Genomic DNA, 26,789 nt, shown 5'->3' with positions numbered 1-26,789 from the left:
ATTCTCGTTCTTTATTGAAATTAAAGTATCCATAAAACCCAAAACGAGTCCAGATCCAAGTCTGATGGATGACGTACAAACATAAAGAGAATGAGTATATTCGGAAAACTGTCATTGCTTTCTTAGAAAAATTTGCTGGAAAACCGGAACATTTTCTATGTAAATTTCATAAAAAATCTATTGCTCATCGTCAGATTTTCAAGAAAAACGTTATTGTTAACATTTGTATCATTTTGAAAATAAGTTTAAGAAAAATGTTCAGAATATTTTTCGTTGATTTCCGCTTTTGAGAACGTAACCGAGAAATTTTTTTGACGGTTTTGCGCCGGCCTTTTTGTCGGAATTTGCTTTTGCAAATAAAGAAAAATAGTTTCAAGAAATTGTCACTGTCACATTATCCACTAATGACAATTATCCAGCTCATAGCAAGATTATACTTCCAAATTACAGAGTTCTGCTCTAACTTACCTAAAATACTATGATATAGGACATGCTTTTTAAGCAAGTTGGTTTTTAAAACTGTTTTCCTTCGTTGCAGATTTTCAGTCAGTGATAAATAGTTTTTTTTTGTTACTATGTACGTGTAATAATAAACAATGAATAATATTATAGCATTAAGTTTGTTCTGTGTAGCTTTGGTATCATGTATTGAACATGATTTGAAGGGATTTGACGATTCAATACTCTTCGCTATTAATTGGCCGGGATCTCCTGAAAACTTGGAAAATTTGGTAGAAAGTGACACTACACACTCGCAACCACAGGTTGGTAAATTACTGGCGTATACAATATCGTTATTAGCAGAGTTTTTAAACGAATGGACACAAACAAATTATTAGGTAATCAATAAGTTTAAAACAATTAATTAGGTGCCAATGTATCTACTTAAATTATTCTTTGTCTATCCTCATGGAAAACTGATCTACGCGATAATTTACCTATGTTAGCAGTTTCTTTGAAATTTAGTTTATCTTTTTACTATTATTTTCTGGTTGGGGTTACCCCAGAGCAAGGCACCAGATGGGTGATCAATCCTCACATTCAGGGACCATTTCACCCAATTCACTCATAGTTTATGTAAGTTTCTTTTAAAAATGATTTTGTAATCGTCAGAAAAAGGAAGTCCTGAAAGTGACAACCACAAATAAAGAGAAATATGAATGTCACATTCCTGAGCTACACCCTACGAAGACATCAAGCCCTGAGGAATATGTTGGAGGCTCACCACTCAACCTTCTGAAGCCATTGTTTGGCCAGAAGATCTGTTCATTCAGATTGGAGAGTTACTGGAGCTATGAAGTGTGTCATGGATCTCATATTAGGCAGTATCATGATGAAAGAGATGGTAATACACCTATAGTATCACTTAGAATTTTAAGTTAATATAGAGATATTAATTCATACAATTTAAGTCCACAACTTACCTACATAAATATATCATTTTTATTTAATTCACTCTGTACATATTGATTTTTGTGTCAATAATAATTGAATACAAAAGAAATAAACTTAATTTTAATTATTGTTAAGTTAATTTAATTTTTTAATTTATAATCCAGACATTTTACACTCTATTTCAGGATTGTATGAGAATGTTTATTTTTATTTTATTTTTTTATTTTTATACAAATCACACAGATTGAGCTAGCCCCAAAGTAAGTTCGAGACTTGTGTTATGGGATACTAACTCAACGATACTATATTTTATAACAAATACATATATAGATAAACATCCAAAACCCGGGCCAATCAGAAAAAGATCATTTTCCATCATAACCCGACCAGGGATCGAACCCGGGACCTCCTGGTTCAGAGGCAAACACTTTACCACTGCGCCACCGAGGTCGTCAAATTGGCCAGAAGATCTGAAAGAATGTTAATTTGGATTAAAAGCTGTAATGTTCTTAATTAATTACTTTTATCAGATTGGTGTGTACATACAGAATTTTGCATGATTACAAACAAATATATTATACTACTGTCAATTTGCAGGAAAGCAGGTGAAGACCCAACAGTATTACCTCGGTCATTGGAATACTCAAAGACAGACGAAGTTAGAAGAAGAAATCAATGCGGCTTTAGAAAAGAAGGAACCATTCAAAACTACTAAGGTAGAGGGCCTCTCTCTTCCGTATGTGGAGATGGTGTTTGGGGAAGGTAAAATATTATTAGCAAATTTAGACTTTTTCACATGAAATCTTATGATTTTTGGGTGCACCATTTACTTTAAAATAGTATCAGCAGGTACAATACTACAGTTTTGAATGATCTAAGTGATTGCAAGGCAAAGATAAACAATATTAATAGACATTGAATAGGTTATGGATCCCTTCATTAAAATTGCAACAGATTTTTTTTTTGCATGTCAAATTAATCTTCAATTTAGCTTGGCGTCTTCAATTGATACAACTTTGCGGTTGCAACTTCTGTAATCTTCATATAATTTCAGGTACAATATGTGATCTGAGCGGAAAGCCCCGTGTCACAAGAGTTTTGTATGTGTGCTATGCTCACGGCAAGCATGAAGTATACTCGTTCAAGGAAACATCCACGTGCGAGTACGAGATAGTTATTCTGTCTCCACTTCTCTGTGAACACCCTCAGTTCAAACCTAATGAAGTGACCGAGAATACTATCGACTGTTTCTCCCTCGGAGATGCTCCAAAGAAACCACGAAATCTTCTCAAAATGGAAGTCGACAGTTTGAGATTTCAACATCAGTCAATAAGGCTTATGAATACTGTAAGTATATTATTTTAGTTAGTGTGACATATTTACAGAATGTTTTATCTTCATAAATATTATTTTTGAATGTTTATTACTATATTAAGTAAAATGATGACCTCATATAGGTGTATACTAGTGATCTCACTGACAAATGTGACCAGATTTGAATTGGTATTACATTAGGAGTACAATATATAATGAAGATATTTCTAGTGTTTACCAACAGCCATGGGAAAGAGACGTTAAATCCCAAAATGATTTTGTCTTTATTAAAATAAAGTTTGGCATTTTTCAGTGACATAGTTACATAGCGTTTTACTAATATTTTGTTTTCACTTTCCTAGCTCACATGTAATAGTATGTTATAAATTGTTACACGTTGATTTGTGTGAGTGTATTTAGACTGTTTTATTATGTTGAATTTATTTAGTGTTTTATAGACTTGTGTGTGATGTCTGTGGTAGAATAGTGCTTCATTAACACTTGTGTTGCCAGGATAATGAGCCCGAAGTTATGGCTGTATTGAAAGTTGAAAAAGTTGAGAAGGTAATTATACATTTAGTATGCCTGGTATGCACCGCTTTTCTGCACGTGCACATTGCTTTTTACTTAGATTTGTGTTATTATTTGATAAGGTAAATGTTTATTATCTAAAGAAATTTTAATACGGTTGTTTGGTTAGCTCCCAATCTAGAAGTATGACTTGTGTGATGTGTATATAGTGAAACACTGTTTCGCTAAATGGTCGTTGTTTAAAGTATCTATACAGATTAACGTTGATAGGATTTTTCCTATAAACATGAAATGAATATGTATGAATAATAAATAATAATAATAAATATATTAGTACATATCACACAGATTGAGCCCCAAAGTAAGTTCGAGACTTGTGTTATGGGATACTAACTCAACGGTACTATATTTTATAACAAATTCATATATAGATAAACATCCAAGACCAGAGCCAATCAGAAAAAGATAATTTTCCATCATGCCCCGACCGGGTATCGAACCCTGGATCTCTCGGTTCAGAGGCAAGCACTTTACCACTGCGCCACCGAGGGCGATTGCTCGATCGTTCAATCATAAATCAAACAACTGATACAAACTGGGTGTGTATCTGTGATCTGGATCATCAATTTGTTGACGATACACGACAATAGTATTTTTACATGTGATGTCACGTCACAGTTTTTAAGTCTGAAACATCTTGAATGCGAATCTAATCTTTGAACAACGGAACGCATCAGTAACTTAGCGTGTTAGTATTTTATAGTGCGACTTTGCTATTTACGTCTCACCATCGATCGAGTCGATTCGCAATGAGCCGGGCGCCATTGTGAAAATTGTGAGTGCCATTTCGAATCACTATCGAGTGAGAAGTGAAATGAAAACTCGCACATCGCTCTCGGTCAGCTGAGTCTCACTGTGAAGCACCGCGATAGTGAGAAGTGAGTGAGTGAGTTTCAAGCCCACACTGCGGCCCCGTGTTGCAGGACGGGGAGACCCACCTGAAGTTCGAGCTGCAGCCGCTGGCGCCGGAGCCCGCGCCCGCGCTCCGCGACGACTCCCCCGTGCGGGCCTTCTTGAACGGGGAGAACTGCTTGAACGGGGTGAGGCTAGCATATACTTACTTTCTTACTATTTTATTTATTTCATAAGGTGTGCAAAAGATGTTACAGCCATTACATTGGATTTAAGATATTTATTCTCATTAAGAATTAGGTACAAATTCATTTCAGAACAACACAAATAAATCTAAATAACTATCAACGTCCGGTGTGGTTTATATTACACAAAACAAAGCATTATGATTAAGAACTAGGTTGTATTATAATTTAGAAACGTAAACAAAGAAAATACAGTATTAAGAAGCAACAGATATTAAAAAAAAACAACGATATTATAATACAAAGATTTATTATAATTGTTTTTGTGCTTTGGTACAATAAAGTCATTTATTTAATACACTCCTATTTCACTTTTGATTTCACGCATTGTTTTTACAAACTTAAAGGCTAAAGGTAGATAAAAATGGCCGCCATATCACCTATGCAATTTCTTACAAACAACGAAAATGAAATTAAAGTATTAAGTGCTAAATTTCACGAGCGTTTGAACGCGTGTAGCGCATGTAGCGTTTCAGTCGTGTCATAAAAATCATATTTTTACTAATTAATATTTATAAAAATTAATACTAATGAGAGTTGGAAACGCTTGTGATATTCACCGTAAGTGAAGTTATCCTCCACACCCCAGGGCACGGGCTGGTGGAAGTACGAGTTCTGTTACGGCAAGCGCGTGACGCAGTACCACGTGGACCGCTCGGGGGGGAGGAGCTCCGTGCTGCTCGGGGAGTTCCACGAGGAGCGCCATCTCCGCTGGCTGCGGGACAACAGGGGGAAGGCGCCCAAGCCCGTCGGTCAGTCAGTTTGCTTTCAGGGCGCTGGTTTATACAAAAATGACATTTAGGCTCTCGTTTGATCACTTTCTGATAAAACATCATATCGTAATACTAACTGTTAGATAAATAAGACTGAAGTTGTTGCGGAGAATGGATGCTAGTCCTAACAGTCGACAAGGCTGTGCCTATACTTAAACACAAGTTACTAACATAGTTTTAAGAACATTTAAGAACATTGTTACGAAAATTTACTATGAAATACCAGAATACCGCACGTCAGTGTCCCACCTGTACTCGGGCGGGGACATGTGCGACAAGACGGGGCAGCCGCGACAGACGGAGGTGAAGCTGAAGTGCCTCGAGAACGCGTCCAGCACCGCGCAGGTGTCGCTGTACCTGCTCGAGCCACGCACCTGCCACTACATCCTCGGTGAGTCACTGTGTGTCGTTGCCAAGAGAACGTCACACCACCACCACATTTCTTTTTATACTCCCATACACATACTGGGCGCGTGCGCAAACTGTACGTCGCAGCCAAGATACAAATTCACACTCACAACACCGCCACGTTACTTTTTATACTCCCTTGTACACATACTGAATACGTGCACGTACTGTATGTCACAACCAAAACACAAACCACCACCATCACATTATATCCACTCTCTCTCATCTTTCTTCACAGGGACCGCCTATCTAGTTTTTCTTCTCCACTTCGCACGCAATAAATAATTTCATTTCATTTCATTTCACGGTCTTCGGTATTCTTATTACTTACAAGAACTGCTATTAGAACTTAATAGAATAAAGATAATATCAACAAGCAAGTATTGTTGTTTGCCGGCTTAAATACACGAGAGTGAGGTACCCCATGCGGCTATGTACCAAAGTCTTCTGGTATAGCTATTTATACTTCATATTTATTTCTAGTGTATAGTCGCTTAACTCGTAGATTATAGTAGAACCAGTAGAATTAGAATACTACTACTAGTAGAACAGTACAAGATTGCAGTTGCGCAAAGGGCCGTGGAACGAGCCATGCTCGGCATCAAATTACAAGATCGAGTTCGCAACCTGGAGATATGTCATCGAACGAAAGTTCAAGACGTGGGTGGTCTCCAGAGTCGCGACATTATAATAGAATTGGGCTGAGCACCTGGTTAGAAGGAAAGATGGAAGGTGAAGTAAAACTGTAACTGAGTGGTACCCCAGAACTGGAAAACGGAGCGTAGGAGCATCCGGCGGCTAGATGGGTCGACGATGTAAAGGAAATTGCTGGCAACAACTGGATGGGGATGGCCAGGACAGAGATGGTTGGCGGAGACGGAAGGAGGCCTATACCCAGCAGTGGCTCATGGAGGGCTGCAAATGTTGATGTTGATGATGTGTAGAATAAAGATGAGAGATGTAACACTTATTTTCAGGAGTGGAATCCCCACTGATATGCGACATCCTGCCATTGGCGGACGAGAACGGTTTGATCCGCAGCGCTCCGCCCGCGCCGCCGCGTGCGCCTGACGCCGGCAATGATTGAGAAATATATTTATAAGTTATCACAGTTTTTTATTTCTCTGTGCTGTGTCGGTGATGATGTAAAGGTCCTCGTAAATCAGTTATTTTCTAGTCAAATCAGAGGGCGAAGTGCGGTTTGCATTTCACTTCTCACTATCGAATCGATTCGAAATGAGACGCAGAGCGAACCAATCACATTGCGATGTGGTTGTTGTTGCGTCACAATGGCACACTGTGATTGGTCAGCTGCGTCTCACTGCGATTCGACTCACTGCGTCTCACTGCGATGGTGAGATGTAAATACCAAACTCGCACTACGCACACACGCTTTTCTCTAATGTAAAAAAACAAAATTTTATATGAATCTCGTGTGACAGTAATGTAGCTTGTGTGAAGTCACAGATTTTGGATTTAATTATTAATTATTGTATATGGTTATTTAAATGTCTCGTGCATTTTAATACACAGACAAGTAGTCACATTAGCAGAGTCAACGCGTTAAGAGCCAAGCCCCTGCTCAGTCGCAATCAGATACATGACACGTGTAAAAAAACGGAACTAACCTAAGTCAGCATATGTAAGAAGTTTTACGAAGAGTCTGTCGGGAGTTTTTGTACTAAAAAGCAGGGAAACAGGCATGTACGGAGACCATTTATTTTTGATGGTTTTGTTTTTAAACTGTATATTGTATTTAATATGTATATAACTGTATTAAGTATACAGTTATAAATTTTTAGGGGTTTGTTCCTCAATAGGTAAAAAAACGGAACCTTTATTGTCCACTTTGTTGTCCGCTTGTCAAGTCCCTTTTTCTTAGGAATGCATACACGTTGATATTTAAGTTCGTGAAATATTCAGATGTCCCTTGAAGATGTGAAAAAATGAAACACTGCAATCTCTATTAGAATGTCTTGTTTTCCATAGGGTTTGAAATTAACATGCATCGACGTACTTTGAAACCCCACACCATTTCTGTGCTGATCTGTCTACGGACAGGGTGAGATTTTTAATAATGATTACAAGGTCTAAACCGAATGCATCAATAATTTGCGTAGTCGTAGTGAGTGGGTAGTGAAAAAGGAAAAGATAAAATCAAAAACCAAATTTAACTTGACATTTATTTACATCCATATCAACAAAACGGGTGTTGTATAAAACAGTTTTTTTATAGGTAATATTTTTTTCATACCAATTGTATATAGCTACTAAAGGAAGTGCTTCAAAATAGTGTAAAAATAATTTTGCGTTTGAATGTAGACATGCGGGTCTGAAGTACCGTGACTCGAGTACATATACGTTGTTTAAAAAAATAAATTGAAAATAAAGTTTTGTTACAATTTTAAACAAAACTATTTTCAAATGGGTAAACATTTGAATTACAATCTCGTAATAAAACCGGGTCATTATGTTGTAACATCCATAGGTAGAGGGACATCTGACAGGTCATCATAATAGGCTACATCGCGCATTGGTCAATCAAATTTTAATTGACCAATGAGCGATGTGGCTTATTGATTTTATCAAATAGAGCGCGCTTTCTCGTCAGTTCCATCCCGTTCCTTTTCACAAAATCCCACAGATAGTAGGATGATACACTACAAAAGTCGTTAGTCGATTGTTCAGTATTTGTTCTCAGTCAATGGAATGGTCACAATAAATTTTAGAATGTCCCTATTGATACATTTTTGTTCATAAATTTTCTTCAACAAAAAAGCCTTTTGGACATTTTTTTAAAGGAATTATCGCTTGGTAAGCTATGGCAAAATGATTGGTTACACAGACTTTTTTTAAATAAATTAAATATAAACAGCTATAAATGTTTTAAAATTAGGATTTCTGTTGAAAACTGTATGAACCGGGCTGGCAATTAAGAAATATATTTTTTCTCTTTATGAAAAATAAAAGAGGCTCATGATTGTTATCGATTTTATCAATTTTACAATTAAAATATGTACCAATTAAATACGTTATTGACGGAAATTCTCTACGGCAATCCGTCGATACCCAGGGGTCTCACTGTAAAATTGCAATTGTAGCAAAGCTAAAGCGTCAAGGTAAACTGAGCTTTACAGCTTACGACTTAAATTCCAACGAAGCATCTAAAAAATAGACAAATCGCAACTTGAGATTACACTGATATCGTAAGTACAGCTTGGAAATTGGTCAAGGACCCCCGTGCCACAAGTTTTCCATTTTCCCCTCATCCCGTGGCGTATTCACTAGGTACATAACTATATTAAAGCATGATCAAAGATTAAAAACTTATCCAGGCATAGGCTAACACTAACGAATAGCATTTATAAAAATATATTTCCGTATCCAGCCCAAACTGACACCAACGCACAGACATAAGTTCCCGTCTATATATACCTAGAAAATGTAGGTAAAAAATGGCCTTAAACTTTAGACATTTATCTAGATCACCTTAACAACAGGCTAGCCTACCGGTCGTGTCCAGGATTGCCACGTCTTTCCCACAACAAATATATTCCCGATGTCAAATGTTTTAACAATACAACCCTTTATAATAATTTATACCTTACAATTATAAAGAAAAAAAGACAAAAGTCGGCCGCGAGAGAACTCGCAGGCGCAGACAAGAAACTTATTCAGTCTACGTATCGTCTTTTATAAGACATCAAAAAATGACTAAATTATATCATAAACCCATCTCTATAATAACATTTTAAATACAATTTAATTAATACTCAACTAAATTTAAGTAATTATTTATAATGATGGTTGCTTACATCAGTGCTTTTATAACTTAGGATCCGTAACGTAATGTAATGGTCGTGATATTCTCATCGGCATGAGCCGAACAGGCAACAGAACGACACAAAATTAATTACACAGGCTCGAATAGTCTAAATTTGAAATAGATTTTTTAAATTATACTAATTTTCTCTTAAAATTTGAAATACCTATTGAGCGTTTGGATGCTATATATCAAAGTATAGTAAAAATATTAATACTTACGAAAATGACTACTTAAGACGTTTCAGATTGTATTTGAAGTTGCGGAGAAACATGCACACGAGCGAGGAACATATAGCAATGACTACACAAACTATAAATTATATTAAACAATTTCTTCAGTATAACTAGAGTAAGTACTAGGGTATTGTTGTGAATAACTAAATTTTCTCCACAACTAAATATACAATTGTAACATTTTTATAAAACCCCCTAAAGAAACAAAGTGCCAGTGGTCTTAGGAAATTATTCGAAAAAGATATACGCAAGAAAAATATATTTTTCTAAGTAAAATATCTACCATTAAATACTTATGCTAACGAAAATTTTCCACTAAATCAAGTGTTCGATGTGACATCAATTTGATAGTTGACTGGTGATTATTAATCACAAACAAGGACAATAAGATAGAAACTGCTTGACATCTCAAATGTGATCTTTTAGTAATAAATTACCTTAATTAGTTAAAGTTTTAACACATATTGTGGGGGCAGAAACTCTGCTTTTACTAAAACTAAATGATAACAAAAATAACATTACAGGCCTACCACAAAAACTATTTCTTACAGACATTAGGTACAATTGCTTCTGAAATCACGGTCACCATTTGAGATATCAAGACATTTAAATTAGACTCTCTATATATTTGTTCGTAGAGTCGGACAAAGGAATAAGTTATTGACAACAAGGTAAACAATACACTGATCACAGTGAGATCACTTCATTATTCTAACACCTTATATTTTAACACAAAAAATACTTTACTGTTTCACTGCAAATGGCCACATTCATGATTAAATCATTTAATAAACAAACTATGAAAATGGTAACACGAAATAAAGGAAAATAATATGTAATAACAAAATAATTATTTTGATATTTGAAAGCAATGTCTTAGAATACTTAAATGGGAGGCGCAATGCTACAAGCACAATACCTCCCAATAAGGTTGTTAAATGACCTTTTTATCTGATCTTTGGCATCCTCAAACTGTATTGGATACTAAACGAATTCAACTTAATGCTTAATGTGACTAAAACTTATTAAATCATACACAATAATAATATATTAAACAATTTGGGGAATACTTTGGAAACGATAAATCCTTTGACACAAACCTTAACCTTATACTTAGTAGTTAACAACTGTGCACGTGGACTCTGTCATCGAATCTTAGGACTACTGTTCAGTACAGGTGCACCGGATACATCACAACGAACGTTCAGATTCTTACAACCTTGCGATAGTTCCTTTTTTTAAATTTTCACTAGGAACCGCCGTCTCGGAATATTAGTACGGTCTAGATAGTTCTTTGGATCGTTTTAGTTGAACTTTGAGTCTTTTTGTACCTATTTGAAAGCCGTTCATGGCTTGGATGGCGGCCTGCGCCGACGGCGCGTTGTCGTACGACACGAAGCCGAAGCATTTGGACAGATTGGTCTGCTTGTCTATGAATACTTTGGCCGAAATCACGTGGCCGAAGGGCAGGAACGTGGACGCCAGGTCCGTGTCCGTGAACTCCTGGGGCAGGTGATAGATGAACAGGTTGCCGCCCTCCGGACCTGGAAATAGTTCATTTTCTTTTTAATCTATTTTTTAAGAGGGAGGGTCTCCATCCATAACCAGTTACTATGTTATTTTGAGCAGCTGGTCATTTCTACATCTCAATAAGCATGAATATGTGCTTCCGCGTGGAAACCATACGGTTTTTCCCTATCTTTGGGAATGAAAATATGGCAAATCTGGTGCTAGGTTATGTTATGTAGGAAGTTATTTAAAAATGTAAATACTATACAGTTGGTGGCAGATAAACCTGAGTCCCTTGTCTGACCCCGACTGTACATCCTAGCATGTGAAGCTACAAGCTACCCAAATAAATTGCTAATTCGTCGTTGCTATCGCTGCTTAAGATCCAAGCAGGGTAACATGGCACATGAGTAAATAATATGAAGAGTACCGACCTTCGACCTGCTTGCCCGCGGCGGCGGCGGCGGCCGAGCCCAGCACGGAGCCGAGCGGCGCGGCCGCGAACGCCGCGGTGCCGAACTGAGCCGCGTACGCAGAGTTCAGAGGTTCCGCTGCTGACCCTGCAAGGCAAACCAATTAAAACAATCGTGCTTGGATATGGATCACTTCTTTCTTATGGGTTCCTACAAACCTACGATCTGTCGGATAGAAAGGGATGCACTTATTTAATAGAAAAGGCAGACCTTACTTTACTACTATATATTTCTACATCTATTAGCCGATAGAATGCAGTGTTATGGCAAAAATTTGTTAGTGGATTTTATTACGCGAGATTCAAAAGAAGAAATAATTTTCAGTGGAATGCTTCATATGGCTTCCCTGTATCTGGCTATCAGCTTTTGACAACATGGCGACTACGACTCGAGGGTAGTTGTGTGATAGCTTTGGGGCGTCCGCTGCGTTGATCACGCGGCGGATCCACCCGTTTCAGTCACAAATCTTACGAACGAAAGAGATAGAACAAATCTGTCGCAGGTATAAAAAAATATATATATTTTTGTCACATGCAAGATTTATAAGTACACGCACGCACTATATTCGGATACTCAGCTAGACTAAAAACTATTACAAATAAAATCGTTCGCGTGATAATGTTAAAATAAACTATGTACTAACTGGTATTTGAAACTATGTATGTATGTAATATGTCTGTTACCTATACCTACTATCTACCCATATTTATACCCATAAGTAGATATAACATATAAGAAATATATATATATATATATATATATATATATATATATATATATATATATATATATATATAAGATAGAGATATAAGAAAAATCGTAATTTCATTACTTGTTTACATTTTTATAGTTGTTTTAGAGAAAAACAAAGGTTTTAGGTAGGTACACTAAACTATTTAAAATTAGCTTAAAAAGAAAAGAAAAGCTTAAAAGTCTTAAGCTAACTTTACAAAACAAAGTAGCTAAGCCTATTTTTACTTAATTAACTTAAACTTATATACTTATCGAAGGTTGGTTCAAATAAAAACACAAATATTTTCATGCAAGTAAGCTACCATATGAAAATAAACTTTTCCAATTAAAATAATGGTTTAAATCGGAAAAGAATCGCACGTTTAAACACAATAATTTATTAGGGAAAGTTTAGGACATTGAAATATTTGTTCTCAACTTGAAACAAACAAACAAACCTCATATTTATCATTAGACATAAATCATTCGTAATCCAGTTAATAATTTCATTAACTTAAGCACTTCCATGCAAGAAACAATGTTAATTCGACACAAAACATAAAAGGAGTTTTTGCAAATAAATAAAAAGTACCTGTTTTAGGTGTTACATCCCCATCCCCATTCGACATCGACAAAAACGTGAAAAAGGCAGTCGCTTGAGAAAATTGTGATTGTGTATCTACATATTTATTACTTATACATTCATTTTAAACACTAGCTGAATCCCGCGGCATTACCCGCATAATTGTTAAAAAGAAAAGTTTTTATGCACAGTAGCGCCATCTACTTTATAAAGCGTTATTGACTATCAGAATTTTTGACCAAATTCTACGGGAATCGCGTACGTTACGAGACAAAAGAACCCTTTGTGTTAATCTGCTAACGCAATACAAAATTTCAAATAGGTAAAATTGGCCCAGCCGTCTGAGCATGAAGAAATAATAAACTTAGTAACAATCTTTCGCCTTTATAAGTGGGATTACTGCAATCTGTCTAATCATAATTTTTCCAAGCCACCATCTTTTTCACGTCCTTGTCTATGTCTAATAGGGATGTGACACAACATTGATTTCAGCGCGAGTGTTTTGTCCAAAAATATGAAAACTACAGCTAGTATCTACTTTATAAGAATTTTGCATCATATTATAATGAAAAAGCAAAAGTAGTATTGGGTTATGCACGCGACCGTCATTACTATTTCTCAAATTTTCGCAAAGATAAGAATCCATTTTATTCTTGGACTTTAAGATGTTTTACGTTAACTAATTTTGATGAACACTAATCGAAATAGAAGTAAATATTAAAATGTAAAATTCATAGTAATTAGGAATGTTAACGGTACTTATTATTTATTGCGACATCCAACATGAATATTAAGAAAATATAATAGAAATTAACTTTTTACAAAGAAACAGTGACAAACATTTTTTGTAAGTAAAATACACACTATTTTCGACTACATTATGACATTCGATTAATTTTATAATATTTTAGTAGAAATCTCGTCAGAACAAACAGAAAGAATAGAATGGTTTGGTGTTGATCGACAATAATTTATTTCAGAAATTTCCAAAAATGAACCTAAGCCAAATCGATACACAATTTGTATGGGTCAATGGTATCTATAATTATTCTGATGGGATCAAATATTGTTTGTATTTTGATATTGGTAATTCGAATGATTGATTAATGATTTGAAATAATTGAAACGATGTTCAGTATTGTTGACTGAATCTACAAATACCTAAACTGCACAGACACATTATAATTGACTTGCCAGAGAACCATTAAAAACTACATGTAACCATACACGAAATATATAGTCTGTCCGCACCGCGATGTGTCACCGCGAGGTATGTATTTATCCTCGCGAATTAAATTCCGTACTCGTATTGGCGACCTCGGTGGCGCAGTGGTAAAGTGCTTGCCACTGAACCGAGAGGTCCCGGGTCATGATGTAAAATGTTTTTTTCTGATTGGCCCGAGTCTTGGATGTTTATCTATATGTATTTGTTATAAAATATATTATCGTTGAGTTAGTATCCCGTAACACAAGTCTCGAACTTACTTTGGGGCTAGCTCAATCTGTGTGATTTGTATTTATATCGTACTAGCTCGTGAATTTTTTACCGTCTGTGTGAATATTCTAGTAAGATTCTGATCAGAATCGTGAAAGATCGCATTGTGGACCTGGTTTCTCAAAAACAACGTACTTACCTACCAACGACCAGTTCTGACGAGCTTTCTACATCAATGAATATGAATTTCAAACGGGAATAAAATTAAAAATTAACAAGCAAACCACATACCCTATTTACAATGTTGAAACAGACAATTGTTCATACATGTTTAATCGCACGGTCGGCTTTCCATCGCCGGTTTTGTATTAAAAATATATTGTACATTCAAGCGACGCCAGGCAATTTACCTAGTGTAATGCGAACATAAAATTCGAACCAAGCCAAAATTGGACTCGTAACGGGTGAGACAAAACCGTTTTAAATTTTCATTTTAAATGAATTAAATAAGTGGTTTTTGTTGGCCACAGATAATAAAATTAGTATTAGGTATTTGTAATCAGATAGATAGATCCTGAAGTAAACGCTCAAGCTGTTGGCAGAGACCTTAATTACCAAGTTGTAACTTGTTGGAAAGAGTTAAAATATTGGAATGGCGTTCTTAAAAATTCGTCTCTCAATAATTAAATTGTATTCTCACTATAAGTAGGTAGAATAATCACATTAACGTCAGTCAATGTCAGAAAACAAAAGACAATCAATGGTGCTATATAAACGGATCTGTCTCACATATCAGAGGCCACAAGGTCATTCCATGAAACACACAATCGATGCCATGTTTTACCTGTGATGTTAGTCTTTCCGAGAAGACCTGAAGGGTGAAAAACGTTCATCGTTAATTATTTCTCTTTTAATACAATATCCGACCTGAAATAGGAAAGTTTCGTACAAAATGGATCGTTACAGTTTTTCGTCGAGTTAATCTTATATATATCTCTCTCTCATCATCGCTTTCTTCTTCTGCCTTAAAGCGGAGTTCGGATTTAGCTTTCTACTTTCTCACTTCCACATCGCACGATCTTAGGCATCCTTAATTGTCAGACCATTGTCATGCATGACACTAAGCCAGCAGTAATTTACTTTGCCTTTTTTGCCTGTGTTGCCAGGCCAGAGCCGCTGGAGCCAGACATTTGTTCTGCTCGTAATTCGCTGGTTAACGCAAGGCGTCGTGTTAATCTTAGTTATAGTGGTCCAATTAGGACAGGTTTGTGCAATTTTATTGAGGTAATTGTCGGGCGGCGTACGAATTCGGGGAATTTAGTGGAAGAGCAAAAGAAATGACAATTAACGGCGTTTTTGTCCGTATGTCAGAATATAACGAGGGTACAGAATAAAAAAAAAACTTATTGTGGTCAAAAAATTACTTAAAACTAACTCTACTGCCAACTTCCAAAGTGCAAGTGAAGAAGAAGCGGCGCAAGAAACTTCACCTCAGCCTTCGATGCATCTTGGTTGTCTGAATAAATGCTTTTTCAATTTCAATTTCAGTTTTTTCCAAAGACGGCAATTGACTAATATAATATGGAAATATGTCTAGTCCATTGTTGAGGATGCTTTCTCCCAAAGATGAGATTTTCTTTTGTTCTTCTTGATGATTCTTGTTGTCATCTCAGACCGCGTTACGAAAACCTTTGCTTTGCGAGATATTAACGAAATTACTAAGAGCCGTAGGTACGTATACCTCGTAAGCCTGAAGGACCAACAATGGATAAATAGTCTGTAAATATTACTGTATTTGAAGAAAAATCGCTTTACAATATAGCAGTATTATACCTATTAGTCACTTCGTACGACATCTACGGGAGAATATGGAGTGGTCCTATTCTAGGGCGGAACCACACGTCAACTATTCTGTGTGTTGGTATTCTGTACTCTCCATAACTTCCTCTTAACAATGGCGGACGGACGTGCTTTACAAATCCCGTTAATGAGGGCATTTTCATTCCGTCGGGAGTTGCGTGACGTCACTCGGACCCTATTCCCCGAATGTTTCCAGTAATGAGCCCATCGGTATTAGCTGAAGTGGAAGTTACAAAACGCTTTAGGTAGGTTGGTATACCTACAAGTGTCCTCCATAAGAATAAAACGACATGGTATTATTAGCGATCAATTCTTATGGATTTTGTTTTAGGGTACGCAAAAACCGTCACTGACAACAGACTTTAGAAAGGTTTTTATTTTAACTGCCCATATTATTCAATCAAGTATCTGATTAACTATAACGCAAGAAAGAAATCATGAATCTTTTCGATTGATTACATAGGTAAAGAACTAAGGTAACTAAGGTTAAAACCATAAAAGTTTTTAGCATTGTAGCTGTTAGCTTTATTTATCTATGGTATTATAGGTACCTACTGTTTTACGTGTATTGAAGTCGAAAATAAACGCGTCTGCTGAACCTACTGTTTTACTAAAATAGTTTTGTGTATTGTAGTCGAAAAGAAACGCGTCTGCTGAAATCTAATAAGTTTAGACTGTATCTAAAGTTCGTTCTGGTGTAAAATAACTAGTTGAGCAAATAACATTTAGGTTTAATGTTGGCCACATCGCACAATGTCCCGTGCAAACTGACGTGGCGCCACATAAAACTGAAGACTTCTCGGATTTAATGTAGAATGTAGACTAATTTATGGCCGGATTCTCGAAAAACTAAAAGCAGTGTCCGACGGAATACCTTCTGGTATCGGCCTTAAAATCTAATTTTCCATTAAACTATCGACCTGTAGACATTCGATTTTCCTGTATAACTCGTAAGGTGTCAAAAAATATGTTTCTTTGCAAGAAAAAATATTGATTTGTTCGGAGCCCATGGTTTGGTTGTAGCTAATAATGTCGACTCCTTACTTTCAGTCGGACGCTTAACCAAAATAATAAAAGAATTACGGTCTGGGGTAAATGAACCTAACTTATCACCAAACCGATCAGGGTTATCTGTCTCCTGTTATACTGTTCTCAAAAAATATATAATACATGGTAGATACTAAGAATTACTTTGAACAAGATTAACAACTACTTTAATAAGTATAAGTACTGGACTATTTTCCACAGCGGAAAAATAATCCTTAATATAAGTAAATAAGGTTGCTTACATAACTGCGGCGCCGCGGGCTGAGGCGCGGCGGCCGGCGCCTGCGACACGACGGGCGGCGCCATGGCGGCAAGCGCGGCCAGGTTCTGCACCGACACGGGCGCCAACATGCCGCCCAGCTGCTCCGCGCCCACCGCGCCCGCCGCCAGCCCCGACGTGCCGAACCCGATCTCCGGGTAGTTTACACCTGTGGGGACAAAAGTGACGACCTCAGTGGCGCAGTGGACTTTACGTCTTCTTCTTCTCAGTCGTATACTCCTGACGGAGTGGTCGTGGTTATGGATCATCCGTTATGCTTGTTGCGGCTTTTGTGATATTTCTCCACTTCTCCCTATTCATGGCACTACGTGTAGGTACACTCCGTTAGCGAAACCTAGTTGTAAAGTACTTGCCTCTGAACCGAGAGGTCCCGGGTTCGATCCGGGTCGGGTTATGATGGAAAATGATCTTTTTCCGATTGGCCCGGGTCTTGGATGTTTATCTATATATGTTTGTTATAAAATATAGTATCGTTGAGTTAGTATCCTATAACAGAAGTCTCGAACTTACTTTGGGGCTAGCTCAATCTGTGTGATTTGTCCTAACTATATTTATTTACTTTTAAAAGAGAAACGCTTTCTCCTCTTGTCTTCTCGTGTTGCATTTGGGTCAAAATCCATCTGCGGGTATTAACACCTAGGGGGCGAAAATACTTTAGCGAAAAACCTCTGCCGCTATGTCTTGGCTTTATTCGGGGCTGTGACGTCGCGACAGCTGTGACGTCACAGCCCTTGCCGGGATGGATTTTACAATCTTCTGAATTTACTTAGGTAGGTATCAGCTGCCGAGTCTATATGACCATTAGTCTTCTCGTACAACATCCTCCTGTAAAACTCAACTTCGTTGTAAATATCTATGGTAAGGGTCGTGATCCTTACGACCTTACTATGCAGTGTAGTGAGTGAGTGTATTATGTTAGTTAATATATGCGAAACTAATTTGATTAAAAGTAACTTGGGAAATAGACATTATTGATGATGAAATTATCTATACTAATATTATAAAGAGGTAATCGTTTGTGAATTTGTGAGTTTGTATGTTTGAGGCGGGCAATCTCCGAAACTGCCGAGCCGATTTTAAAAATTATTATAATTAAATTATAATATTTTTTAAATTAAATTATAATGATTTTATAATTAAATTACCATTTGAAAGGTATATTATTCAAGATTGCTATATGCTATATTTTATCTCAAAATTCCTACGGGAGCGAAGCCCCGGGCAACATCTAGTATGCTATATATTAGGGATTTCGCATATTATATCAATAATAAGTATCTAATATGTGAAAAACCTAAACAAAGTCATGTTTGTGAATAAAAATACAAACCACGTTTCCAATCAAGGTATTATGTTGGCTCGTATTGCAGCGGAGTTCAAAATTAATTAATAGCCTCCGAGAAGTCATAGAAACTGCGACCGGAGTGGAAACCATACCAGTACCTACCTGTTCGGCGACGATTTCAAGCTAGAAATGTTAAAAGCTTCTCTAAATTGCTAGTGAAATTCTTTTAAAAATTAAACCTATTTATTACACGTAAATTTTATCATAATTTTGGTAGAAATGTACAGATCAATTTATCTTCTACTATCATCTAGTCTTCTTACTTCTATTCGGATCCGAGAAAACGTTATATTGGGAAAACGTTTGTATGTTATCGTAGAAGAATATTTTTTAAATAATTTATATTAATGGAGTAAATAAATCGACACAAATGTCAAAACTAACAAAAATACACAAATGTGTAGTATGTGTGGTTACTAGATAATTAAGAATAAGAATTATTTATTTCTCGAAAAGAATTATATGCGTATAAAATAACAAATGATCCCACACTAGGCCAGGCCTGCGTCGCGGCCGTCGAGCACAACATGGCGCGACAATATGTAAAAAAATTAGTTTATTTAAACAGTACCATAAACATCTAGTAACTTCACGTTTTATTTAATCTTACCCTATTCTAATTAATATTTTAAAAGCTTTTAGTTTGCTTGTTTGTTTATTATCTCTTCACGCATTACCTGTTTAAGAAATCTTCTTAAAATTTTGCTAAAGTATACCTATGTAATTTGAAATTTAGAAAGTGTTCCCGTGAGAAATTTACACAGGCGAAGCCGCGGGCTAAAGTTAGCAGTAGTCCAATACTTTTTTGCAAGGGGAACGGACATTTCGAACCCAGTACCCGGTAACCCAGGTCCTGTGGAGGGTAGCCAAATGGAGAAAAAACAGGATAGATCAAAATATTCTTTATTTTTAAGATAATTCACTTCACAAGCATACTACGAATTGATCCCCATGTCCACTGCGCCCACTTCTGTTTTTTCTCTTATACGAATTCAAATATATTTTATTTTTAAAACAATAATTACTAACTGCCAGAACGTGACCATAGAGTAACCACATTAATGTGCCTACTAATATTTCTCTCGCTAGCTCCACAGAATATAGAATGGCTCTCATTTCTATTAAAGCTCTTCGCTCGAATGCCCTCTTGTAAAACACAAACAAATGTCGCGAAGGAAACTCAAAGGAGAATTTTAAAATAAATAGAAATAAAGCCTTTGCACAAACAACCTAGACTACATCATTAGACGGAACATACTGATATTATCAACATATAAACAGGCAAGATTTCCTTTCAAAGTTATTATAGGATTCAAAGAAATTTTATTGATAAATTTTGATACCAAAATAACAACCATTTTGCTACGTAGCTCTATAAAGGACATATTCGTAGGTTATTGCGGGCCTAAAAATTATTATAATTTCAAATTACCGATGATTTATAATTAATTTTATATAACTGCTTCGCCCACAAGTCATTGACGAAGTAAATATAGTAGCGCTAACAGATACTTGTTTTTAGTAGAAATTTGTTAATAATAATAATAATAAAATACTTCTGACTAGCCTGCTACTGTATACACGTCCTCTCAACCTATCGCCGGTTGACTGTAAGAGATCCCTACATGGGATAAGTCCGCCGTTGTACAATGTATCTTTCTTGTATTAATTTTGATTAATGTACTTATTTTCGTGCAATAAAGTTATTACAAACAAACAAAATAGTTACTAAGGCATGTCATTCATACCTACTCCGGCACTCAAATTACATTAAAATTACATTAAATCCATTGCTCAAATTTGACGTGAAAGAAAAACAGATAAACACTTTTTTTAAGATTATTATAAAAGTATGGTTTGACTTAATATTTTTTCCAGATAAGATATCACATTTTATTTCCCTAAGTAGGTTCCAGTTCCTATCATGTTTTTATAACTTTTTCTATAGAGAAAACCATAATCCAGCCCTGAGGCTGCGAAAAAGGTGAAATTAAGTACTATGTTTTTAAAGAAAGCATGTCTATTACGATTCTTACATTGTGTTTTAACATTGTTGCACACAAACTTACATTTGTCTCTCAGACATATTCTAAAGTTGTTAAATCCGAAAGCCACAGTTTGCATAATATTTTGTTGACGATAAAACAACTCCGAAAAGACAAATACAGGTTTATACTCTTTTGAAAAGCATCTCATCATTTCCCATTTATTATTATATGTAAGTACCTATTTGAATTGGAGAGCGCAAAAGTTTTATTAAGTACAAGAAGGAAAGTCAGTTGCCACATTTTTATCTTCCCCTGTTTACCTTACCAAGTAAACTTTACTTAACCTTTATTAACCGTAAAATAAAATTGCAGTAGAAACAGATAAGCATGATGCAGGAGGCAACAAATGCAATGGAGACATGTAAAGCGAATCTTCTGAACAATAACAACTAATAACTAATATCGGGGCACACATTCCACGTCTGTCGAAATTGAGACACAATATGGCCTGTGGTGATTAACGTCCTTTCGCTCGGCTCAGCTAAAATCTACGTAAACAAATGGAATTCTCTATTATACAAGGATTACCTACCTTGTAATAACGTCGAGCCCTGACCCTGCAGTAGTTGCTGTTGCAGTCCGACAGCTTGAATCTGCTGCAGCAGCTGCAGCTGCGTCGGCGACAGCGCCGCCTCGGACGCCAGGTACGTCGTGGGGGCCACCGGCGCCGTCAGGCTCCACAGGCTGGCCTGCATCGCCTGCAACTTCTTCTGCTCCTTCTCTTTCTGCGTGTCTGCGAATTTCACTACGAGGGGGGCGGAACATCCGTCCATTGTTTGGCTGTGGTGCAGCGCCTGAAACGGTAAAGGTAAAACAGTAAAGCATTAACGCTGGATTTAGTATATAACCTCAATATTGAATGCTTTAATGAAAGAAACAGAAATAAGAAAAGAACGGCATGTTCTTTTTTACAATTTTTAGTCTTCAATGGCCTTTTCTTAAACATAAGTCACAGTGACGCCTTTGCTGTACCTACTTTCCTTAATATATTATCTTTAGGCGCTGTGGCTAAGAGAGAAGAAGCTATTAAACTTCCTGATCCTAGAAGAAAATCACTAATCTTGATGACATACCCTCCCGTGGATGTAAAACGAGGTGTCTAAGGGACACAAAGCCTTGGTAGCTTATCGGAAACAACATCATTCCCAAGGAGGATTGACGTGAGGGGGCGGCAGGTTGTAAATGTAATGGAGGTACTAATTTAACGCTGACTCCGCGCTTCGCGGCGTCACAACTTCGAACACGAGAGGACAAAAGAGAATCTCACCTTGATGGCAGCAATAGCCGCCTGCTTAGACACGAAGGTCACGAAGGCACAGCCCTTGCTCTGCCCCTGCGCATCTCGCAGCACCGTGCACTCCTCGATGGCGCCGTGGCCGGCGAACAGCGCGCGCACGTCGTTCTCAGACAACTTCTTGTTTAGCATACCCACGAACAGTTTCCGTTCTGGTGACAAATGAAAATAGAATATTAATTAATGATTTGATGAAAATTGCAACAGATGCCTATAATTTTTCTTTGTCAGTTAAGTGGGACGTCGTTTGTCGTCGTCGTTTCGGCTCTGGACAGTAACTGGTTCAAATATTGTCGTATTCTTTTTATATTGTCGTAATACTTATATCTTTTATTTTATTTTGTAGTGACAATCAGATGTTCAAATCCGTTTACAATGTGTTAATTTGATAGTTTGTACACGTGTCTACTGATTATGAAATATAAATAAATAAATATATTAGGACAAATCACACAGATTGAGCTAGCCCCAAAGTAAGTTCGAGACTTGTGTTATGGGATACTATAACTCAACGATACTATATTTTATAACAAATACATATACCCGGGCCAATCACAAAAAGATCATTTTCCATCATGACCTGACCCCGGGACCTCTCGGTTCAGTGGCAAGAACTTTACCACTGCAAATAAATAAATAACATTATAGAGATAAATAAATAAATAAATAAATAATGGTTTTAAAAACCTTGACAAAAAGTCGTGATAATTTTTATGCTTTCATCTTTACAACATCTCATAAAGATGTAATTGAGATAAAATCAGCTGCATCAGCTTACGTCTCGTCATAAATTTCTCAATAAAACTGGTATTCAGATGTTTTAAGTACATGCATGCCCTGACACCGTTGTTACTAGGAAAACATGCTTATAAAACACATGACTATAATCTAAGCCTTATTTGGATATTACATTTCTTTCATGCTATGCGTAATTTTAAATCCCTAAAGCATTGAGCAATTGAAAATTTACAGAAATACTATAATGTCTCGTTAATTAAAGAACAATCTTATTATATTTCCATATTTCCAAAAGCCTCATAGATACACAAGCGGTAAGATCATGACATATTCATTCAGCCATCAAATATTTGCGTTGGACAGACGAGTGCATCGTATACGCCGAACACACAGCAGCAGAAATCCTCACGTATGATCCTGAAATATGTAGCTTTGATCCCGATGCTCGGCTAAGTGCGAATTTACGACGCCACGCTCTCTCCAAAGCGCAAAATACTTACATATGCTTCCATGCATACCAATTCCGATTTAACAACTTGGGAAAATCACAAATTTCGCCATCGAATCGGGAACCACCATTAACGCGAATAGAAATTTCAACGTGTCGATGGATGTTTCAAAGGAAATACAATGTATAATGCGTAAAATTCAACATTCGGTATTCGGTCCAAACCCCTGAGGGGGAAGTGGGGCGAAATTGAAAAGGTAGGGGCCGTCTGTTACAAATATTTCATGCCCGCAAAATCAGCACTCGCACGGAGATTAGCATGAAAATGGCGCGAGAAAACGAGACGAGATCTCGTGAAAAACCCGCAGTGAGAAGCGAGGATGCCCTAATTTCCACCGCTTTGCTTTTTACACAGGATGAATGTTTAAATTCGAGAGATCAACACACAGGAAAACACCTAGAACCTCCAGGGATTCGCAGTGCAAATTACGCGCGCTACTACGAATTTTGAACCGTTCCGTGTGAATTCTTAAATGGATTTAGATTAATAATTCAATTGGTGAGTTTTTCTCAAGTGTGAGGATTGAGCTGATAGGATTTGCGAAATGAAAATCTCATTTATTAATACCCAAAAAAATTGATCGAGCTACTTCAAAGTTTTCTTGTACATACAATGGGATACAAGAACATTTATATATATCATTCAAGATCTGGGCTCATCTGAAAAAATGTAAATTTCCATATTGTCTTCATCATGATCCATTGATCTCTACAATCCTTCAACCGAATCCTTCAAAAGCAAACATTGCTTTTGAACTAATACAATTTCGTAACAGAGTAATATTAGCCAGATCTATAACTACAAGTCCACCAGCTTGCATTATATAACTAGGCACATACCTACTAACATAACAGGGTAAATAGCTCTTGCCCTGCGGTCAGGTCGGTGCACAGCAAACAGACTAAATATACAGGGCAACGTTCCACGCATGGAAGACGTGTCGTTACCTACAAAAAGCTAAGAGCCTCGGCTCTGAAAGGAGCACGAGTAACTAAGTGAACATAAGAACAGAAATGCCATTAAAAGTAGCTCCATAAAGAACCCTGGCACTACTAATTAGAATATTTAAAGCGAATCCTCTTAAACGGGGAGCGTAATCAGTTTAAATGCAGAAGTAATTGTGTGCTTAGCACAAATAACATTTTAAAATGTTAATGCCTTAAGTGCGCCATCGGGTCGGTAACGGCATCGTTCGTTAAACAATTTACATAACCTCTTGACTGGGAGGGAGCCGGTGTTATTTGTTTCATAATATAACGAGGTACAATTTACTGCATAATAAAGAGAAGAGAAATGCGTTCTAGGTAGCTGTTGGCACGCTACATTGTGGTAGTTTGAGAACTGTTAAGATTTAATTTGAGAAGATATTATGCTGCGAATGTGGTTATGAGTTTGTGTTTCTCGTATTCCTCTCGTAGATGAATATACAAACTATAATATAATTTTACACTCAAGAAATACATTTCCCTTATCAAACTCAACGAGATTTTCGCCAAAGACAGTATATAGGTTGAACTAACGCGAACTATTAAAACAATTTCCCAACTAGGTGTATACCCGCACTTACTTTTCACGATGTTTAATTTGATTCTCATAAATTCTATAATCCTTGTACATTAATATTATATAGAAATAGATCTTTTTAACCCGTTGCCTAACAAACAAAAGTCGCAATTTCAAATTGTCGTAATAGAATTCCAATAAAAGGTAACGCGGGCCGTTGTCAGTTTTAATGCTCCGCTTCAAACACAAATAAGACTCGTCCCAAAGGGGATTCATTCGAAATTGTATTTATTGTATTCTGATCTAACAAAACTTAGTCAATTATCTTTATTCACGAATTCGGAAGTCACCATGAAAGAGGGGAGTTGCCAGGGAGGTATATTCAATTACGCTGTCAAGAAAGCTGCGCCTCTTAAGGATACACAAACAATTGTGCCGAACATGGTATACGCAGATAATGTAGACGCCTCAAGCGCAATTTCCGCGGGTGAAAATGAAGCTTTTGTTATTTTTGCACAGTGCTTTACACAAACACCAGTTTGTATGAAGCAACATGCCTTCAGCTAAACAAAACATAATTGATAGAATAAATTAATAAGCTCAATAGCGGTGTTGCAGGCGTGCAGTATTCGTACAATGGTTCTATTTATCACTAGATGGCAGTTTAATTTGAATGTATGTATATTGCTAGCGAAACCTTAAGACTGCAGCAGTATTACTAGTACACTTTAGTTCGGTGCTACTCACGCTGGCACTAAAACCGAATATCACGACACGAGCATTACCCAAATACCGCCATCATCCTTGATAACAGCCCGGTATAAGTTCTGCTTAAGGGCGCATTGTGCCGGGAACAGGGTTACGCACTCACCGTCGAACTAAACGTACGACTTCCCGGGTGTTTATTTTATGGGCGCCATATTGCCCGTTTGGAGTGGCTCGATCGCCACGTGATCTTGGAATATTTTTTCTGTTAGCAATTTTTTCGCCACAATAACTTCTTTCGAAGAGCAACAGTTATTATTTTTCAATTTATTTCGTCGTATTCTTATTAGCGATAGATCTCCTATCCTATACATACTTTTTTTAAATAGTTTAAAACAGATTATTAATTAGTTTTCTATACTCGCAGTCAAGTTTCCGACTTTCAACTTTAGTTTGTTCCGATTTTTGTGTTAGATAAAAGTAGGTACAATATAGTTTATAGAGTACCATTAACTTCTAATGACAAAATGGCGCAAATTTCAATAAGAGACGCATGGAAGGCGTGTGAAGAAAAAGGTTTCGTCTATCTCTGTGCCAAATTACATCAAAATCGGTCAAGTTGTTTTTGAGTTTATTCATTACAAACAAAGATACAAATCTTTTCTTTTCATAATATTAGTATGGATGTCTAGAGGCCCGTCCAAAACCATAATAAAATAGACTTTCCTCAATCATCGATATATTGGTGAAAACCGTAAAAAAATCGTTCGTCCGGATGTAAGGATGTGTTGCGTGAATTCGAAACGACAACGTCCAGTTCAACCAGTTGTCTAGTTGTACATTATCTTGTAACAAAAAAAAAAGAGATCAAATACATTATTTACATATAATTTGAAATATATTTTCATGTTCTGGAAAATTCTGAAGTATTAAGGTTACATATTTAAATAAACCAATATAACTAGGTACGTGCCATTTTTAAGACACTTGACAGCTAATGACACCTTTACATATTGCTGTAGCAATATGTAAATGATGTCACACACAGCAACGTAACATTTCTGAAATAACAACCTTCGTCATTCACACAA

At 36.6% G+C, this 26,789-nt stretch overlaps 2 protein-coding genes across 14 annotated transcripts in view; one reads left to right on the top strand and one right to left on the bottom strand.

Moving 5' to 3' along the window:
* Positions 1–411: 411 nt before the first annotated feature.
* On the top strand, positions 412–6,685 carry LOC128676454 (uncharacterized protein). 2 transcript variants are annotated; one of them, XM_053756578.2, is made up of 9 exons: positions 412–764; positions 1,114–1,345; positions 1,993–2,157; positions 2,450–2,742; positions 3,223–3,273; positions 4,224–4,340; positions 4,987–5,149; positions 5,397–5,561; positions 6,556–6,685. In XM_053756578.2, the coding sequence occupies exons 1-9, from the start codon at positions 597–599 to the stop codon at positions 6,663–6,665; spliced, it is 1,464 nt and encodes a 487-aa protein (XP_053612553.1). In that variant the 5' UTR covers positions 412–596; the 3' UTR covers positions 6,666–6,685. The 2 variants fall into 2 exon arrangements, with proteins under 2 accessions (XP_053612553.1, XP_053612554.1); XM_053756579.2 differs by lacking the exon at positions 3,223–3,273 and having other exon boundaries at positions 428–764.
* A 1,058-nt stretch (positions 6,686–7,743) lies between these two features.
* The window catches only part of LOC128676450 (CUGBP Elav-like family member 2), a 335,766-nt gene continuing 316,720 nt past the window's right edge, over positions 7,744–26,789 (bottom strand). For 11 of the 12 annotated variants that reach the window (XM_053756570.1, XM_053756566.2, XM_053756565.1 and 8 more), the window contains 6 exons: positions 22,217–22,395; positions 21,482–21,743; positions 17,519–17,704; positions 15,214–15,240; positions 11,581–11,706; positions 7,744–11,181 (listed from right to left, as the gene is read on the bottom strand). In XM_053756570.1, the coding sequence (XP_053612545.1) occupies positions 10,910–11,181; positions 11,581–11,706; positions 15,214–15,240; positions 17,519–17,704; positions 21,482–21,743; positions 22,217–22,395 (1,052 nt within the window). In that variant the 3' untranslated portion in view covers positions 7,744–10,909. The remainder of the gene's footprint in view (positions 11,182–11,580; positions 11,707–15,213; positions 15,241–17,518; positions 17,705–21,481; positions 21,744–22,216; positions 22,396–26,789) is intronic. The other variant, XM_053756564.1, reaches the window with a different exon arrangement.

Source organism: Plodia interpunctella, chromosome 16 (genome assembly GCF_027563975.2).
Source record: "Plodia interpunctella isolate USDA-ARS_2022_Savannah chromosome 16, ilPloInte3.2, whole genome shotgun sequence".
Classification (NCBI taxonomy): domain Eukaryota; kingdom Metazoa; phylum Arthropoda; class Insecta; order Lepidoptera; family Pyralidae; genus Plodia; species Plodia interpunctella.
The sequence above is the reverse complement of the archived record's forward strand: the minus strand, read 5'-3'. Positions and strand labels throughout refer to the sequence as shown.

What these genes read in the sequence shown, in the direction of transcription:
- LOC128676454 (XM_053756578.2), top strand. Translation starts at nt 597, where the DNA reads ATGAATAATATTATAGCATTAAGTTTGTTCTGTGTAGCTTTGGTATCA. An exon ending in GTATCATGATGAAAGAGATG is followed by an intron (nt 1,346 to 1,992) that starts GTAATACACCTA and finishes GTCAATTTGCAG; the next exon opens with GAAAGCAGGTGAAGACCCAA. An exon ending in AAGTTGAAAAAGTTGAGAAG is followed by an intron (nt 3,274 to 4,223) that starts GTAATTATACAT and finishes CCCGTGTTGCAG; the next exon opens with GACGGGGAGACCCACCTGAA.